Consider the following 19,601-nt stretch of genomic DNA (forward strand, 5'->3'; position numbering starts at 1 on the left):
CAGTGGATTACAGCTGAAGACTATCTACTGAAAGGTTTCCTTCTCTTGCAGTAACCATAATAGCTGATTACACAGAAGGGACTTATCAAGACGGTATTAAAAACAGAGAGGGAAATAAACTTGTGCTAATGCAGTGGATGTGATGCGTGCCTTTTTCTCTGTTTTGTAACCATGCAGCTGGCTTCCTTTCCTTGGGATAAGATTTTTAAATTCATCATCCATTTATTAAAATTAATTTTTTGATTTGTTGCGTGTTGTCACATGCTGCTCCAGTTATTCCAGGTCATTTTGTGGTTTAGTTCTGTCCTCCTGTGTGTTACCCTTTTCATTTTGGCATTTATGAACTTATACCTGGTTAAATTTATATGCATCCTTGCATAGCCATCTGGGGAAAGAAGGGATGCTTGCTTTTGTTCTTTAATGTTTCACTGAATGGCCTGGCCTGGACTACAGTCAGCAACAAAGCTGATGGTTGACCAGTGGAGAATGCTGTATCATTGAGGCTTGGAAGTGTTGTGTTGACTATTGCTGGTCCTCAGACAATGGTTTTAAAAACCGCTAATTTATAAAATGGTCTGAACAGCATGTTTATATGATTCACAGATATGAAATTGGGAAATATGCAAACACCAGCGAGGACTGAAAAATAGCACAAAGTGACCTAGAGAGATAAGGATCATGAGCCAGAAATAAACATATGAGAGAGACATCTTTGAAACTGGCATTTTTCCCCAGATGTAACTTGCAAATATCCAGACTCAGTGGTAAGGAGTAACCTCTAACTGTCCTAATGACTCCTTCATGTAGCCTATAGTAATGAATGAGTAATGCTGAAAGAGATGGTAAATTAGACATAAGCATACCTTTTTGTGGCCAGAAAAGGCCAGTGCAATTTTGAAATGGCCTGCTGTATCTGTACTGTTATTACAATCTGTACTGTACACTTCTGTGTACCCCACCATTAAAAGATAATGATTCCTTCCAGGTAGGTCAAAGAGAAACCCAGTATTCATGGGTCTGGAAGGACTATTTTACAAGAAAAAATTAAAAGACTTCAATGTCTATAATTCTGCTACACTATGATTAAGACTGTTAAACTATGATTAAGACTTAAGACTATTATAAGTACTTGGATGCTGTAAGCTCCAATGAAGGGAAGTTTAACACTATTCACAGGAAAGTAACTAGAACAGAAAAAATTGAAACAAAAACAGGTTTAACAGACACATTTCCTTTTAACAAGAGGTTACATTGTAGAATAGCCTCCTAAATGATATACACCTTAATGTTTATATAATTGTTATAGTTTTAATAAAACTAAATTGGGCAAAATGTATTGGAGGCATGTTACAGGGACATGCACTGAAATCTTATCCAAGTGTCTGTTTATATAATGTTGATCATGTAGTTGAAGGAGAAGCTTTAAATGAGAAATGATTGAATTCTTTATTGATTTGTGTAATTGTATTTTACATAGGCTTATTGATATCAAGACTACTGTAATCAGGGTAACCTGAATAGACATGTTGCACTTTCTATCATAGACTGAACAGAAATTTCAGCAGTGCAAGTAAACTGAAGTATTTTTGTAGTTTATAAGTTAATTATTTCAATATACAGTTTCAGTTTTGGATGAGACTTTTGGGTTTGTATCAGAATTCTTTTTAAGGGGTGAGAGTATGGGTGTAGATTTGGGCGAGTCTGGCTGATTGGGCAGGAAAGTGTGGAGCAGAGGTGTGAAATATGGCCCACAGAGCCATGTCTTTCAGTTTCTTTCACCTCTTTGGGAACCCTGCAACTTAGTGGTGTAGTGAGAAGTGGCAACAGGAATTACCATGGCTCCCAGAGCCATGGCAGCCACCACCCATCCCTCTACCAAATTTCTAACACCCAGATGATGTGGCTTTGTGCTCCAGGTCCAGCTTGTGGGACTGCTCATAGGAAGAGCAGTGGCAGCAATAATTTACCTGGCTTAAAGAACCATTTGAAATTAGTACTCCTGCTGCTCATCCCACTGTCAAATGTCTAGCCCTGCGGGCCAGATTTGGAACATGGAGCAGCATCATTTGGCCTGTACTGGAAACATGCAGTGGGATGAGCGCTTGGCTGCCATGGCTTCAGAGGACAGTGGAAATTTAATGCTGAAGCCACCACATTTCCAGCCTTGCGAGCCAGATAACAGCCCATGCTCCAGATCTGACCTATGGATCTGGGGCAACTCATCTAGCTTACAATGGTGGATGAGTTTGACAGCCCTCGTATACAGAGACTTGTCTCCTTCATCCAAAACCAATGCTAATTTTCATCAAGAGACTGCAGTACTTACCAAAATGATGTAAGCTGACACTTGTTTATATGAATTATAAGCTATAAATGTTGTTTGGAACTAGAAATGTGCATCTAAAAATAAATACTAGCCAGAAGCTGACTTCTGGCCTTTGACAATTCCTAAAAAAATTCTCTGTGCAGGTTCTTGCCAGATGGTGAAAAAGAAGAAAGCTATCCTTGTAATAAAATAGTCCCCTTCCTTTCTGTGCTAAACTCTGCCCATAGGAGGCCCACAAAGGTAGCATGAAGGTGTACTGCATCTCCCAGTCTGCATGGCTTTGCACTTTTTTTTTAAGACCGTGTACCATGTCTTATATAATAGATAATATTTTATTTCTGAGAAGTTCCAGCTTTAGATTCTTAATACCAAGAGCTGCTAACTTAACTTGATCTTAGTAGTATTCTTTTTCTTAAATGCTAATAATGTATTCACTCAACATTAGATAAGATGGAGGAACTCTTCAGTAAATTAAATCACAGAAAGGAAACTTATGAGAAGTGGAAACTTGGACAAATAACTAGGGAAGAATATAAGAGCATTGCTCAGGCATTCAGGGATGAAGTCAGGAAGGCCAAAGTGCAATTGGAGTTGCAGCAAGGGATGTAAGGTAACAAGAAGGGTTTCTACGGATATGTCAGTAGCAAGAGGAGGATCACAGGAAGTGCAATTTGGGGAGGAGGCGAGCAGCCCTCAGTGTTGAAAGAACAGCTTGGGGACTATTTAGAAAAGCTTGGATGTATACAGATCCATGGGGCCAGATGGGATGCACCTGAGAGTGCTGAGAGAGTTGGCTGCTGAGATTGCAGAGACCCTGGCCGTCATCTTTGAGAACTCATGGTGATCAGCAGAGGCCCCAGATGATTGGGAAAAGCCAATCAATGCCATATTTAAGAAAGGGGGAAAAAAGGAGGATCCAGGGAACTACAGACCAGTCAGTCTCACCTCAGTCCCTGGAAAAATCATGGAGCAGATCCTTAAGGGATCCATCTTGAAACATTTGGAGGAGAAGGAGGTGATTAGGAACAGTCAGCATGGATTCACGAAGAGCAAGTTATGCCTGACCAACCTAATTGCCTTCTGTGATGACATGGCTGGCTTTGTGGATGTGGGGAGACTGGTGGATGTGGTGTACCTTGATTTATAGCAAGGCTTTTGATACGGTCTCCCACAACATTCTTGCAGGCAAGCTAAGGAAATATGGGCTGGATGAATGGATTCTAAGGGGGGATAGAAAACTGGCTGGAGGATTGGGTTTGGAGGGGGTAGTAAACAATGCCTTGACGTCTAGTTGGCAGCTGGTATCCAGTGGAGTGACCCAGGGGTTAGTCTTGGGGCCAATTTTGTTCAATGTTTTTATCAATGACCTGGAAGATGGCAGAGAGTGCGCCCTCAGCAAGTTTGCAGATGACACCAAGCTGGGGGGAGTAGTAGATATGCTGGAGGGTAGGGCTAGGATTCAGAGTGACCTAGACAAATTGGATGATTGGGCCAAAAGGAATCTCATGAGGTTCAACAAGGAAAAGTGCAAAATCTGTCACTTAGGATGAAACAGTCCCATGCACTGACCTGGTACAGGCTGGGGGCTGACTGGCTGGGTAGCAGCTCTGCAGAAAAGGACCTGGGGGTTACAGTGGACAATAAGCTGAGTATGAGCCAACACTGCCCTTGTTGCAAAGAAGACTAACAGCATACTGGGCCACATTGGTAAGTGTGTTGCCAGCAGGTCATGGGAAGTGATTATTCCCCTCTGTTCAGCACTTGTAATAGAATCATAGAACATTAGGGTTGGAAGGGACCTCAGGAGGTCATTTACTTCAACCCCCTGCTCAAAGCAGACCATCTGCAACTAGATCATCCCAGACAAAGCTTTGTCTCGCTGGGTTTTGAAACCCTCCAGGGGTGGAGCTTCCACCACCTCTCTGGGTTACCTGTTCCAGTGTTACATCTAGAGTATTGTTTTGGGCCCCCCACTTCATTAAGGATTTGGACAAATTGGAGAGAGTCCAGCGGAGGGCAACACAAATGGTTTGGGGGTTGGGGCATGACTTATGAGGAGAGGCTGAGGGAATCGGGCTTATTTAGTTTGGAGAAGAGATGACTGAGGGGATTTAATTGCTGCCTTCAACTATCTGAAGGGAGGTTTGAAAAAAGATGGAGCTGGATTGTTCTTGGTGGTGGCATATGACAGACTAAAGAGCAACAGTCACAAGTTGTAGCAAGGGAAATTTAGGTTAGATATTATGAAGAATTTTTTTTTTTTACTGGGAGCAGGTAGTATAACACTGGAACAGGTTACCCAGAGAGGTGGTGGAAGCTCCATCCTTGGAGGTTTTCAAAACCCAGCTAGACAGAGCTTTGTCTGGGATGGTCCTGCATTGAGCAGGGGTTTGGACTAGATGACCTCCTGAGGTCCCTTCCAATCCTAATGTTCTATTATTCCATTACAAGATGACCTGCCCTTACCCCAATAATTAGATATTGTATATGGAAAATGTATACATTTATTATAAACTTCCATGTAAACAATATAATTATTGAAGGTTCACCTTAATTTTGTCCTCTCCCACTGCTACAGCAGGGAACATAAATCTGGGGGGTCAGTTCCTTTGTCCTCTACCTTCTGCCTGCAGCCCCTTTTCCTCCCCTGCCCCCCACCCCTTACTGTCAGACTCTGCTTTTCCCTGAGCACATGGAAGTGAGGGGAAAATATGAAAATGTTGACTTTGAAATTGAATATAGCTGTAGTATATAGTACCCATGGGCTTGCTCATCTAGAATTTGATGCATTTTACCTTTTTCAAATTTTAGCACATGTACTCCATAAACACTTTTAAGCAGCACATTGGCACCTACTTATATATAGAACAGATTTTATTAAGGAAACTTTTTGTTTTCCTAGCCAAATTAGCCAAATCTATGAATTACTCAAGAACCATATGAGGCCCTACTACCAGCAAACATCCTCCACTACTACCTGGGGCTTCAGGTGCATCCATATCATTTGGCAAGGCATTTTACATGCAGGCCTAAGCCCAGAGGCTTGAGGTTCTGATGCCCCCAAGTTTTGCTTATGCTCAGCTGTATGGCTGCAGGAGCAAGCTAAGGGGGAGTCTCCCATTTCCATAAAGTGGGCATAAAGCCAAGATTTTGACCACTGGAAATAAGCAGATTTTTTATTTTTTTTTTTTTTTTTTTTTTTTTTAAATTTGTATCGGAGGCCAAATTAGCCAAAACTAATTCCAAATCCAGGAGTCCAGAAACATAAGTGGTCCTACTACCAGCAAACATCCTCCACCCACAGCTGGAGTTTCAGATGCTTCAAATCCTTTGGCAGGCATCCTACTTGCAGTCCCAAGCCCAGAGGCATGGGGTTCAGATGCCCCTGAGTTGTGCTTGCCCTTACCTTCATAGTTAGGGCGGCTAGGATCTGGAACCAACTTCCAAGGGAAGTGGTGCTGGCTCCTACCCTGGGGCTCTAAGGAGAGGCTTGATGTCTACCTGGCTGGAGTCATTTGAGCCCAGTTTTTCTCCTGGCCAGGCAGGGGGTTGGACTTGAAGATCTACAAGGTCCCTTCTGTCCCTACTTCTGTGATTCTGTGATATGATTCTAGGATAAGGCCCTTGGAGCAGGCAAGGGAGGAAACTCCCATTTCCATAAACTGGACTTAAAGCCATTGCACCTCGGCAGGTACTGAATGAACCATGCTATAAGAGCAGTTCTCCTGGGGTGTAATTCAGGAGAACTGTCTTCTTGGACACAAATACATGGCAAAAGATTTTGAAACTCTGAAGAAAAACCAGAGCGCTGCTTAGGCATGGTATTAGTTCAAAGCCAAAAGGCGTATCATTTATCATATAGTTTTTTTTTAATTGAGTCCCACCAGAGTCCAGCATTTCAAGCCATGGTGACCCCATAGCTCAGCATGCTCATTATATTATATGCTAGATACCCCCACACAAAGGATCTGTGTGTTAATTAGCTACCACTCATGATTGGAACGGAATGTTCTTGTTACAAGTACTGGGATGCTCCAAAAATTTAAATGCAGATCAGGCGTGGGCAGCCTGGTTCAGCTTCATCTCATGGAGGGAGGGGCCACACTAATCATGCAAAAGGCTGAGAGAGGGTGAGCTGTTTGTGGTGTCCCATATGATGTTTGCCAGATATGTAAGGATGGTGAAGAAAGGGGAATAATGGGAAAGAATCCACAGCTCAGCTGTGGGTATGAATAGGAAGTTGAAATGTATGCAGTGTAGTGGCTTATTATGACTTGGGGGGGTGGGGGGTATCAATGCTGAGGGGGACTTCATTTAATGGGCATTACCATGAACCTTATTCAAATGGGCTGCACTATCCTTGTGGTAGGTTCCTACCAGTATGTTTGCGCAGTTGGGACATATATTTCATAGTCATGCTCAGTGTTGGCTGCATTGAATCTACTTTATAGTTGGTTTCCATTACTGAGCACATGCTGCTTTTGGCAGCAGTTTAGTGATAAACAATGTATTTTAATACAAATTTAAATGAGGGGCTTTTCTCCCCATGCTGACTGGAGGAAAAAAACCTTGTGTTCAAGTAAATGTGGTGTTACGTTGTCCAAAATGGCAGTGCTGTGATCATTTCCTGATTTTTGCAATGAAGTGGCTTCAAGACTATCAGAAACAAAAAGATTTCTTCAGCCTGCTTGTTTGCTCTTAAACTTGGTCTAGATTTTTTTTTTTTTTTTTAAACCTTCTACTCCAGGTTTTCTTTAGGCAATGCCATACTTACTTAGCACTTCCTAAATCATCTTTCCAGATTGTCTCCTGATTTCGTTTGCGGTGTTTGGAGAAGGTTTGGGAATGCTGCAGTGCTCCGTTTAGTCCAATTTAGTTTAAAGATTAAATAACATTAAGCAATTCAAGCCTCATGTTCTGAACTCAGTCCTTCTGTATAGTCACCTGGGACTCGGTCTCTTGCTTTTCTGTTCTTCACTTGTGCAGCCCATCTGACGAGCAAAAGATTTCAACATCTCAGTCACAGTTGGGAAAGCTTTTGGTCACACAGTTCCTGTAGTTTGGGTTTACTTTCTAATATGCAGTTTCTTTCTTAGTGCTGGGTTGTTAATAAAAAGAAACTGCACTAGTAGGTTTAGGTGTATTAACAGGCCTGTCGCACTTAAATCCAGTTTTCTTTAGGAAACCGTGAGAGAAATTGCTGTTAACACTTTCTGCAAGGCTAACTCCATGCAAAGAAACATTTTTTTCTGAATATTAATTAACCTTATTTTTAAATACTCTCTTGTGACACAACTTACAGCTTAATGCTTTGAAACTGTTTTACAGTAAACTTATAAGTGAGATGCACAGTTCAGATTTTAGACTTAGGGTTATTTGAACATTTTGTTAACATGCTGTATACCCACGGTCAGCAACCTTTTCTAGCTGCAGATTGAAATGACCCAGCTTGGGACAGAAGCAGGTGGGCAGGTGCTATAGGACCCAGCTATTGCTGTTTCAACCCACAACAGCATGTTGATGAATTCCTACATTTTTGGGCTAGACTCAGTGGCTCTGTGGGCTGAATCTGGCACAGGTTGCCAACCCCTAGTGTATACTATCTTCTTTAAAGTTCATTTAGATTTTTAAATAGACTGACTTGAGAATAAAATAGCTGATTATGGATAACACCATGTTGTAGACAGCCTTATTCCAGAATACATTTATTTGCATATGGAGTTATCCATAAACAAGTTTTCCAGAACAACTTTATTTGCTTTTCCTGAATAATTTCATGTATAGACGAGTCTTTCTTAGGATGTTTTGTTTTTAATTCCCCCAAATCTGCTCTTTTCTTATACTGCTCCAAATCTATTGGTTTCTTCTGTCTGCTTTAGATGTACTTTGCAGGAAAAAACAAACTTGGAACATTATCTTGTAACCTTTCATTGTTACTAACCAAAGACTGCCAAATTTGAAAGTCGTTTGTTTAAGATTAGCAAGTGCTTTGTATTTTTTCCCCAAGAGCACATCATGAGTAAACATATTCTACAAATGCTGTTAAAGTATTTAACTAAATAGAATAATTGGCTCAAAGAAAACCTTTAGGTTCAGTTTCTGTTGCCTGAAGGTGGCTGACTGCTACTAAATGTTTTCTCTCCACTTGGAGAGATCTTATTTTTGTCTGTGACTAGACTTGTCCTTCTGAGCATGCTCAGACAAATTCCATTATGACCATCTGTGGCGATACTACTCCATCTGGGATAGCATGCTGCTCTGTCTCCAAAATGGTGGTTAGGAAAGAAACAGGTGGACTTGCTTTTTGACAGAATAACCTGTATTTTTAATCCAGTAGCCTAATTAGGGCACTTAACTAGAACTGGAGACCTAGATTTTAACTTCACTGCCCTGTAAAATGCCGTAAACACCAGGCCACCGGTTAGGAAAGGCTAAAGGCACTTTCCCTGTCTAGTGGGGTCTGGTCTGTGCTCCTGGCCCAGTGGCATTTGTGTTTTACATTAAATAGCCATTGAATGAAATGGATAAACACTGTAAATGTTTAAGTACATAAGTAGCACTGATGTCTAAAGATACCTAAAGATATCTCAGACTGAGTATGGTGTACTTTAAATATTACATGTGAATTTTTCAATGACTGTTATGCAATGATCTATTTTCTTAGGGAAAAAAAGAGAATGAGTGTTTTGGTTATAACACAGTACAATTTGAGTGTGTGGTTTGTGGCTATATGTAAATTGATTAAATACATAAACGCTTTGGTTAATCAGTTTCGAATTAGGGGCAGAGGAAGAGCCAGAGGAGGTTTTGCTGGTACAAATACTGGTCCCAGCAACTCAAATACTACTTTTCAAAAGAGACCGAAGGAAGAGGAATGGGATCCTGAATATACCCCAAAAAGCAAGAAATACTTCTTGGTGGGTGCTAGAGAATTTATTATATTATGCATGCATTTTTGTTCTCACAGCATATTCTATATCCAGTTTTAAGAAGGCTGTCACTTTATGCATGTTGTTTTTGTTATCACTGTCTGTTGTAGCGTCATACTGCTATGAGAGCATCAGGCTTCCAGTAGTGCCAGCTCCAGCATCTTTTTGCTGCAGGAGGGTGGCAATAGCTTGTTTTAAAGGAAGAATATCCCCAAAAAACCATTATTTCCATCCTTCAGATGGAGGAATGACAACATACCAGACTAATGCTTACTGAGAGATGGTGCCTCAGCCCTATCTGAGAGTTCAGTAAAAACAGAAAGCCAGCAGCATATCTAGGATAGACATGGACTGGCTATGGTAGCAGCAGCTCTGCTGCTCTCATTGGAGTATGGAGAAATATGTGCAACTCCTCCATCTTTTGGTCTTTTTCTACCAGCAAAAATGCCCGAAAAACCAAAAAAACTTGTTAAAATAAGTAATCCAAGATTTTTTTATTTAGCACATTCTGGTTCTGCTTAATAAAGAGAATGTTACATTATCAGTTATTAAGGTGAAGACGCATTTTTCTAAACACTCAATGTTTGTTCAGTGATATTGTAGCGCATTCATTTAATATGGTATAATCAGAAGTATTATACATGGAATAATTCCAGTAATCATCCTGAAAAGAAACTTTGTACACTGGAATCCAAATATATTGGGTTTAGCTGAGATCTATATTTAGTGTTGTTGCATGCTTATCACATATAACACAGTGTATCAAATAACAGAATCTCGTGGAATACTTGAGCTTTGTTATCCTCAAGGAAAAGAAGAACTTTTGTAATGAAACCTGGCTTTCAGCCTTGGCTCATACTTGGCATAAAGTTGAACTGAAAAATCACTTTAAAAAAAAAAAAAAAGAGCTCCAAATCTGTTTTTTGAAATTTTGTATGTAGTTTCTTGTCCAAAGGTCTTATTTTTATTAGGGTTCAGAAGATGTTTACCAAGACATGAATAATATAGGAGTTTACTTGATGCTTTTTTTATAGTCAGGCAGATGATGGAAAACATTTTGTCATTCAGATTTGTACTAAACTGCAATTCAGACAATATTTAGCCAATTTACAATTGAGGGGGAAATTGAATTATTATTAAATTTAAACTATTAAAGCATTATAAGCAATTTTTTAGCTTTATGGATGAATGATTGATGGATGAAAACTGATATTAAAAAATCAGCTTTGTTTAAACTGGATTTTACTTAAATAAAACGCACATTTTTTCCTTAAAAATCTGTAACAAAACATGACAGATAGTAGAAGCCTAAATTTTCCATAATTCATTTAATTTGGATTAAATAGAACCCTACTTTCCATAATCCATTTGGACTGAGTGAAAACAAAAACTGTCAAACAGAATATTAAACTATAATTAATTTTTATAGAATACTCTTGCTGCTGAAGCTTTAGAGAGTCAAATCACTGAATTGCTAAAAGTTGCTAGCTAAATGCCTGAATGTAAGGTTTGTTGATATGCCAAATTGATATGAAGCAAAACCTGGATACTTCACTGGATTAGGTTCCCTATCTATATTCACTTGCAAACGTGGTTTTGCAGAACAACTGTGGGTGTACAGAGCCACAGGAAAGAGCTGCCTTGGGACCACCGATTTAAAATCCAACTTGATTGGAGAAGTAGTGCCTTTTAATTGTAAAAGCCGCCCTAAACAGATGACTATCTTGTCCTTTAATTCATCTGCAAATTAGGCAGATTGCAAAACGACCAAGATGTGAAGAAACTGTTTGTATTAGCCAGGTACAGAGATAATGTTTTTTTTCTTCTTTTCAGAAGTGGGAGCTGATGAGACATATTCGTTCTGAAATCTGGAAGAACAGTTCACTAGCTACATATAATTTCTTTCATTAATTAGTTTTAAATAAACAGTATTTTGATAAAACTTTTTTTAGGTATCTAGAACATAACGTTTTATATTAAATGAAAACAATTTTAATTCTGTTTTTATGAATTTAACAAATCTCATTGTTTTTATCCATTGCAAATTGACGTAATTACATATAAATCATTAGTCAGTTAGCAAATGTCATTCATTCATGACTAAGTAGAAACTAGTGTATTGTTGTATTGCTTAAGTCAGTGATTCTCAACCAGGGTGCCTTGAGCCATACAGGGGTGCCATACAATGTTAGCACTTTTAGATGCATAAAAATGATTCAAAAGAGAAACCCAGAGATTTCAAATAGGAATCTATAATGTTAAAAGCATTCTGACCTGTTGTGGTCTTCCTGAGGTCTTTGCAACAAAAGAATTGCTCTATTACTTTTCTACAGTTAAGAGTGAAAACTAAGAGCCAGCACTTTTCTGAGTGGTGTCTTGAGTCTAACAAGGTTGAGGACTACTGGCTTAAGTACATGCATAGGATGCATTTCTCTGGTTAGCAGAATTTAAAAACAAATGCCAATCTTGAAATAAACAATATATCTGTTGCACAGCAGCACATTTTTAGTGGTTATGAGCCAAAAAACACCAACTTCTGTTTTGGAAAATTACTAAAATGCAAAAAGGGAACCAAAGGAACAGCTTTGACCCAGTAACTGAGACTTCTTTTGTATTAAATAAATCATAAAAAACATACTTTGTAGTAAGAGGTAACAGAATTTTGTCTGTTCAGTAATTTCTGACAGGCCCTTGCTTTTACTCAGGAGTGAGATCAGCAAATATCATTAAGTAGGGTGGTAAAGCCAGCACTTCCAGAAGCTAGTAAATCTCATTAAGTGATTGGTTTGATATACATCATGATAAATGGGAGTTAGAGTAGTTCTATACATGACAAGCCTCCAATGTAAAACCCTTCATAAATCAAGGAAGTCTTAATTGTTTTTGGAATTTCTGGTTTTTTGTAGTTTTAAATGTGTGGACTATGCCTCCTGCTATGAGCTATAAGATATCAATAATGGAATCTAAACTGCTAAAATATTTCCTGTAAAACTGCATCTTGAGAGAATTTATATAAATTCAACAGTGTGTATTGAATTTATCATTCCTACGTAATACGGTGTTAAGTACATTAGATATTGTTCATTTAACTTTTTCTTCTTTGTCCCTTTTTAATATAGCATGATGACAGAGATGATGGTGTGGATTATTGGGCTAAAAGAGGAAGAGGTCGTGGCACTTTCCAGCGGGGCAGAGGGCGGTTTAACTTCAAAAAATCAGGTAGCAGTCCAAAGTGGACACATGACAAATACCAAGGGGATGGGCTTGTAGAAGAAGAAGAAGAAACGATGGAAAATAATGAAGAAAAGGACAGACGCAAAGAAGAAAAGGTAGAAAATTCTGGCTTGTCTGTGATTTGATGAATATTTTCTTCCTCACTGTACTGTTTAACTTCAATCTCCTAAAATGAAAACACCTTAATGTAGAGTCAGTAATGGACAGAAAGAATGCAGTAAGATATTATTTCTCTTTTTCCACAGGAGTAATAAGTTTGAAGAATTCCAACTGAAAGATCAGCCCTCACACTATCTACACAGCATTTTTAATAATTTTCTTTTGTTGTCAAATGAATGTAAGCATTTTACTTAAATTTTACTGTTTGAAAGTAGTATAGAACAATTGTTTTGTTTTAAGCCTTTAGAAACCTTGATATAGTAAACTGTATGCTGATGATCGTACAGGTAGAAAGTAAAATATTTGTAACTCAACTTTTAAGAACTTTTACTGTTTGTTATATGCAGTGTAATTCTGTTTTGTCCAAAATATATGGTCAAGTACAACTCTAAAAGTTTTGATTATTCCCCACGTCTGTATTTTATTCTGAAGTAAACTTACAGCTCTGCACACCTAAAATCTTGGAAGAGCATTTATTTTACACATTGGTACTAACTACATTAAAAAATGGGCACTGGAATTTTCCTTTGGTTTAAGGGCTAGTTATAGAACAGAAGTGGCTTCTTGTTACCAAAATAAAAAGTAGTCTTAAGATTGCACCCTATAACCAAGCTGCAGCAGAGACTATTTGAAAATAGTCACTTAATCTTGCCAAAGCAGTCTTAGTGACAGAGTAAAATGGGGACTAACCATATTAACTTCCTGTTTTAATAGTCACAAAAACCTTGCAGTAGATCACATAAGGACTGTTCCCCTTAAGAGCCACTTCTGAGAAAAGGTATATACCACAATCCTTATTCAGGGCTTAATTATTAGCACTGTGATTTAAAGTGTATGTTTTTAGGCCATAGGTGGAAGCCCTCTTTAACTCTGTATTAAATATAGCAATAGTTTGATATTGAATGCAAGGCAAGATGCACTTTCACAGACTTACTCACTCAGAGGCATCAGCTTCTGTAGCTTTAGCTTACTTAGTCAGATGTAAGTGAAGCTATGAAAGCTTCTCTGAATGAGTTAATCTACAAGGTGCTACCCTGTCTTGTGTTCTGCCTAAGGTCAAACAAACATAGGTAGCTACCTTACTTAAGTGTAATGTTTTTCTGCTCATGTTACTGCTACTGGGGTAATGCCCAATTTTGTTCGTTCAACAACCCAAGCAGTAGTTTAATTTATATACACTAACCAGAAGCACCATCTTGGGGGGGACATGTTCCTGGAATTCTTTCCTAGTTTTATGACAGAAGTAAACCACTAACAAGGAAAATAAAAGCACTACCCCTTGTTTGTTAATTCCCTGAGCAGTATAATAGATGCTAAATGGCTCCTTCACAACTACACAATCAGAAATGTTTTGAATAACTTCTGCTGACTCATGAGTCACCAATAGAAAGCTTTGGTCAAGAAATGTGTGGCACTATTGATCCAGCTACTCCTTGCGTCAGTCTTTATTCCAGTTCGCAAAACTGCTTTTTCAGATTCTTCATGCAGACTTTCCTCTTCAGGTAAGTAGTCTGGCAAGTGAGATTGCTGAAGCACACTTGCAGTCTTAAGTGGAACAATAATCTGAAAATAAAAAAAGAAAAAAAAGAATTTGCACTTTGCTGTACTGAAACTTGAATGCATTTAGCATACAACTTTTAAAAATTTCGATAAGGAAGGCTGAAACACTGCCCCTTCTTAGATACAGGCTAGAAAATGAGTATCACCACAATTACTTCTAGGGTTTAATTAACAAATCTGAGGCAAGTGCCTACATTTTATAGGCCAGTGGTTCTTAACCTTTTCAGACTTAAGGCACCTCTCCATAACTTGTCAAAATTTAGTGGTACCTCATTAAGTTATTACAGTGGGTTAAAAAAAGACTTGACACCTTTTTTTAATCAAACCACAAAAATGCACATGAATAACCGATATAATTAATGAGACAGTGAGGCTGGTGGTTCTTGCAAATATCTTGAATTTGTGGATGAATTAAAGAGACTCATTTCCTCTTCCACTGAAAGTTGCCTTTCCCCTCATATTTTGATTGTTAAAGCAAAAAAAAACCCAACTCACATATGATGTTGAAAATTACAACAATATTTTTACAGCTCATTTTGAAATGTTGGAATATTGCTTGGTTAGTTAAACCCAGAAGTGATTGAAAAGATACTGCACCATATTTCAGTCTTAGGGTCTGATCACTATGCTTATCAGCAAGTTCTTCCTGAATCCCAATTCTTGGTGTTTCCGTAAACAGCTTTCTAACCCAGCATACTCTGTAACATCCAAATCTGGGAAACATTTTTGAATCTTCTAGCAATTCCAACTCATCCAATATCAGTAGCAAGGCTTCTATATTATTTGATGCACCTCTGGGGGGGAACATTTCTGGTTCTCAGACATTAGGTTGAGCCTTCCAGATCTGAATCTTATCTGGATTCCTGAATCTGACCTGAGTCTTATCTGGATCCCTGGTAGTCAGATAAGTTAGGGCTAAGCTTTATCAGAAGGAGTGGAAATATCTTCATTTGGACATTGCATGCTGGTATTCAGTTTACTCAAATACAGAAATGTGCCAGCAAGATATGCTAGTTTTTAGAGCACCAGCTATGACTGCTCAACAGATCATAGAAATCAGGTGGATGTTTGTGTGTAAAAAATTGTTAACACTTCCTTCTCCAACTTTGTAAACTTGGGATAAAACCTTGCCCCTTGATAACCATCTTACTCCTTTGTGCAACATGATACTGGTACATTCAGATTTCCATTGTCTTGCACAATCTTGAAAAAAGAAAAGATTTTAGTGGCCTTTTAATGTAATTGACCGCTTTTACTGTGCGCACATACTTTTTACAATTCCTGGATATATTTTTTCACTACAAGAGTGTCTCAGTGAAGGATGCAGTAGGCACGTCTACAGGTGCATTGATATGCCATAATTATGGCGCACATTAAGTTAAGTATCTGTAATAAGAACTAAATGCGTTGTAATTGGTGCTACTGCACAGTATTGCTGGCGCAGGTCTTTTCGGTGACATGAATACGCAGTAGGCTAATTCTGTTGTGCATTAGTGCAGCTTTTGCTGGGACACACTAATTCACAGTAGAATTAATCTGCTTGTAGCATCTCATGTAGACGCACCAGTGAGCTGTAACACCACTTGGATTCTGTTTCTTCATGGTTGAAACAAATCCCCATACTGACCCAAACATAGTAGGAACACTGCAAACACCTACACAGGATTTCCAGGAGGATAAACCCAAAGATTTCAAATATGAATCTACTAGGGTCAAGAACACCCTAACCTCTTGTAGTGGCGCTGAGTTCTTGATAGTAAAAGAATTGCTTTATTTCTCTATCATCAACCAAATGAGTAAAAGCTAGGAGTGGGCATTTCTTACTTATCTGTTGATTTATCTACCCAAAGAGGGAAGGTAATAGCCATTTCAACTTTTTTCTCACCTTTTTTTCAGTATTGGAAGTCTCCTAATGGTATCATTGGACAGTGACATTTTATCAATTTGTGAGTTTAGCAATAGAATGTCTGCTTAAAGAATTAGGTAGCCTTACCTCTTTTCCAGATTCACTTCTAATCAGTTGTGCTTCTAATACTTTTGTTGCAGCAATAGCAGAAGCTAGGGTCTAAAATAAGAGGTTTATTGTTTTAAACATAGGAGTGTAAAAACATGAGAAGTGCCATGCCAGGTGAGACCAATGATCCATCTAGCTCAGTATCCTGTCCCCAGCAGGGGCAAGAATGGATGTTTTAAAGAGAAAGCATTGCACTGGGTATATCTAGAGTGATCTGTCCCCTGTTCATTACCCACCCTAGCATCCAAAATACATAATTATAACACAGCAAATTTACTGCTAAAGATGCAACTTTAGAATACTGTTAAGGCAAAGGAAGTTGCAATTCATTGAACAGTACTTCCAGTCAGAGATGACCCGAGCAGGGTGTGGGGTCCAGGGCAAATTAGCTTGTGTGGGACACTCCCCCAGATGCAAGGAAACAGGCAGCAGATTCAGTGGCAAGTGCACAAATGTAGGGGGGCATATGGCCCCCCATTACTCCCACCCCTGTGTACTGCAAGGAGCTGGCCCCTGGTGGCTTTGCCTTGCTCCTTCAACTGGGTCCTGCAGCTATGCATTCTTGCCCTGGCTGGGCAGCACCCCTAGCCCCCAACACTCCCTCACCTTGGCTACTGATGCTGCCTCAATCTGCTCCCCTCTTTCCCCACCATGACTTACCTGAGGGAGCTGCTCTCCCTCGCTGCCCAGGGCCTGTACTCTCAGCCATGTACATTCGAGTATGCACACATGTATGTGATACCCCCTGTGTCCCGCTCCCCCCAGCCTCTTGCAAGCTGAAACTCTGCCAGCCTGCAAGGGGAAACCTGTAGTTTTCCATGTTTTTTCCTTTAAAGGAGAAAATCTGCATTTTTCTGCAGTAGATGGAAAATCTGGATCCCTGGTAGATCTTCAATCTTTTTTCCTTACTATAGCAAAATAGCTCAATAATTTACCCTCCACCCCACAATCAATTTGTTGGAAAGTAATAGCCCTTGCTTGTACATGCTCTTTGATCAGGTACAGCTATTATCTATATACCCAAGATGTTAAATGCAGTATATGCTTTTAAAATGTGACCCTGAAGGATACAAAATGTTACCCTGAAGAGTGTATGCTTAGGGAAAGCGAAGCAGCAACTTGGCTAACAAGGCATTTACTTAATTCCTTACTGGCTTCAGTTAAGGTTAAAAAAAATATATATATAATGTGTGGTCAAACAAGGCTGTTTTAGGTTTTCTTGTTTCACAGAATCTCAAAAAAAAAAAAAAAGGTATGCCAACTGCTTATTACACATTCTTACAATGCATCTAGTTGACCTCTGTAGCATCAGTCAACTTACTGGCTGCAATGGTAGCAACTACAGTTAAATGGTATCTAACTTTGATAATGCAAAAAGGGGAAAAAAACAGAAAAACAAGGTGATTCCACTTCTCATAGCTCTTGGCAGCAGTGTCTGAAATCTCACAATTAAGAATTGTTGGTTCAGAGCTTTAGAAGCAGTACAGGAATACTGGAACTAGTGTTGTTCAAGTGCAAATTAAGCTTCTAGTGTGTTAGTGCTGCAGTATTTTTCAGAAATTAATTTGACCTTACCTCTGTTTCAAGATCTGATTTTACACGTACAGTGCATCTTCTGAGAGCTGACTGAAATGTAAAGCTGATTACTCCTTTGACTTTTAACAGTGCTTCCTCACACAGATTTTTGGTACGCTAGATTAAAAAGAGTCAAAGGATGAGTGAAAACACACCAGTTGGAATTTAACTATTAACTCAATGTCAAACCAACATTGAAAGCAGTAGGACCAAGCCTATTTAGTTTACATGCTTTCAGTTGTGACTGGGTACACTAATCCTAAAATAGGTTAGTAATACTAGCCCAGTGGGCTGCTTAGGTATTTGGTATCATTTATTGTACTATAGTAGTGACTACAGGACCTAATTTAAACTGGATTATGTGAGGTTTCTGAAACCTGGATTGGAAAAATGAAGCATTAATCTAGTTCTAATGAAATGGAGGCACAAAGTAGTTTGCCCAAATTTGTAAAGAAAATCTGATAAAAATGGAAATGAAACCCAGTCTCCTGAATTCCAACCCACTGCCATAAATATCCTTTCTCTAAGGATTAGGTAACAGACTTTCCCCTTTAACCTTATGAGAAGTATCAGTGCAGTTGCCCAAAATCAGCATGAAGGAAGTAATCCTAGATTACATAGCAACGGGAAGGTCATTGCCATGACTTTGTGCTGACATTATGATGGAGACTGCAGTTCACATGGTTTAGGAGAAGCCACATGAGGAACAATTCAACTAAACAAAAGTAGTGATATTATAACCTTAAGTATTTACAGCTTGGGTCAGAAGATGCTGAATAACATATAGGATCCTACCACATTATCTAGTCCTTCAATGTGAAGAGTAATGGTCTTTGCTGTCTTGTTGGAGTTGTTAAGAAAAAACTGTGCTTTGAACTTGTTATCAAATACTTGTGGAGTACATCGTGTATTGGTGATATAAAAAGATGTATTTAGTGCATTCTGTACTTCTCTTGCTAGAAGCTGAAGACTGCCATTGATGTCATGTCTACAGGGAAAAACAACAATTGGGAGGAAAAAAATGTATTTGGTTTCTTTCTTCCTATAGCCCATTTGTAACTATACTTATTCTATGGACAAATATACATTTATAATGGCTTCAAAAAAAGGAGCTGATGCTGCTCCAGTGGGTACTATAATTGTTAGATGTACATGACCCTGTTGCGATGCAAGTGAGCTAAATCACTCTAGCTTTGATCTTGGATGCAGCTGGGTTAAAAGTTGGAGTGATTTTATTTTTCTAGATACGCCTGCACACTCTGGATCAGCAGTTCTGTCACACCTTTTAAAACTGCTACAATGGTAGAGAGTATGTAGATGGAATTACTAGTGGCTCATGAGCTAAACTCACTTCTCTCTGTATAATTTAGAAATAACCATTGAAGTTTTTATTCACTACAGAAACAAGTAGGATTACTCAGACTTCTCAAGGTGTCCCTTTAGCACTTGTTTGATCTTCAAATTTCCAGTCGTCCTGACTCCCAAAAAGTTGGGTGGCTTTATGCAATTCTCTTGCTTATAGGGGGCTTTTCTGTCAATGCTTTACATCTCAAGCTCTACTTCATGAAATGCAGCCACTTTGAGAATTGCATGTTCCCCAAACCAGGAAACCATAAATTGTTCTGCTGGTACTCTTCCCCCTAGCCAGGAGGAATGTTCATGCTTTTTCTGTTTGTTTTTTGTCATTCCCAGAAGTAGCCTTTCATATAATGTACTGGAGTTGATAACAGCCTTGGTAACTACCAGTTCTTCATAGTTTCATAGTTTCTAGGGTCGGAAGGGACCTGAGCAGATCATCTAGTCC

At 39.0% G+C, this 19,601-nt stretch overlaps 2 protein-coding genes and 1 long non-coding RNA gene across 9 annotated transcripts in view; 1 reads left to right on the top strand and 2 right to left on the bottom strand.

Annotated features, from left to right (window-relative positions):
- The window catches only part of BCLAF1 (BCL2 associated transcription factor 1), a 35,118-nt gene extending 22,011 nt beyond the window's left edge, over window positions 1-13,107 (top strand). For 4 of the 7 annotated variants that reach the window (XM_019550206.1, XM_019550204.1, XM_019550203.1 and 1 more), the window contains 2 exons: window positions 9,097-9,243; window positions 12,375-13,107. In XM_019550206.1, the coding sequence (XP_019405751.1) occupies window positions 9,097-9,243; window positions 12,375-12,614 (387 nt within the window). In that variant the 3' untranslated portion in view covers window positions 12,615-13,107. Of the gene's footprint in view, window positions 1-603; window positions 765-9,096; window positions 9,244-12,374 lie in introns of those variants that run through there. The other 3 variants (XM_019550205.1, XR_002103748.1, XM_019550207.1) reach the window with 3 other exon arrangements.
- The window catches only part of LOC109320200 (armadillo repeat-containing protein 1-like), a 12,632-nt gene continuing 6,036 nt past the window's right edge, over window positions 13,006-19,601 (bottom strand). The window contains exons 4-7 of the mRNA XM_019550214.1: window positions 18,593-18,785; window positions 17,798-17,914; window positions 16,202-16,273; window positions 13,006-14,211 (exon numbers count right to left, since the gene is read on the bottom strand). Coding sequence (XP_019405759.1) covers window positions 14,026-14,211; window positions 16,202-16,273; window positions 17,798-17,914; window positions 18,593-18,785 — 568 coding nt within the window. The 3' untranslated portion in view covers window positions 13,006-14,025. The remainder of the gene's footprint in view (window positions 14,212-16,201; window positions 16,274-17,797; window positions 17,915-18,592; window positions 18,786-19,601) is intronic.
- LOC109320201 lies at window positions 14,290-15,891 on the bottom strand. Its single transcript, XR_002103749.1, has 2 exons — window positions 15,083-15,891; window positions 14,290-15,052 (listed from the first exon to the last, which is right to left on the bottom strand). It is a non-coding gene; the product is annotated as an uncharacterized LOC109320201 (long non-coding RNA).

This window comes from Crocodylus porosus, unplaced genomic scaffold (genome assembly GCF_001723895.1).
Source record: "Crocodylus porosus isolate Cpor-Errol unplaced genomic scaffold, CroPor_comp1, whole genome shotgun sequence".
In the NCBI taxonomy this organism is placed as follows: Eukaryota; Metazoa; Chordata; order Crocodylia; family Crocodylidae; genus Crocodylus; species Crocodylus porosus.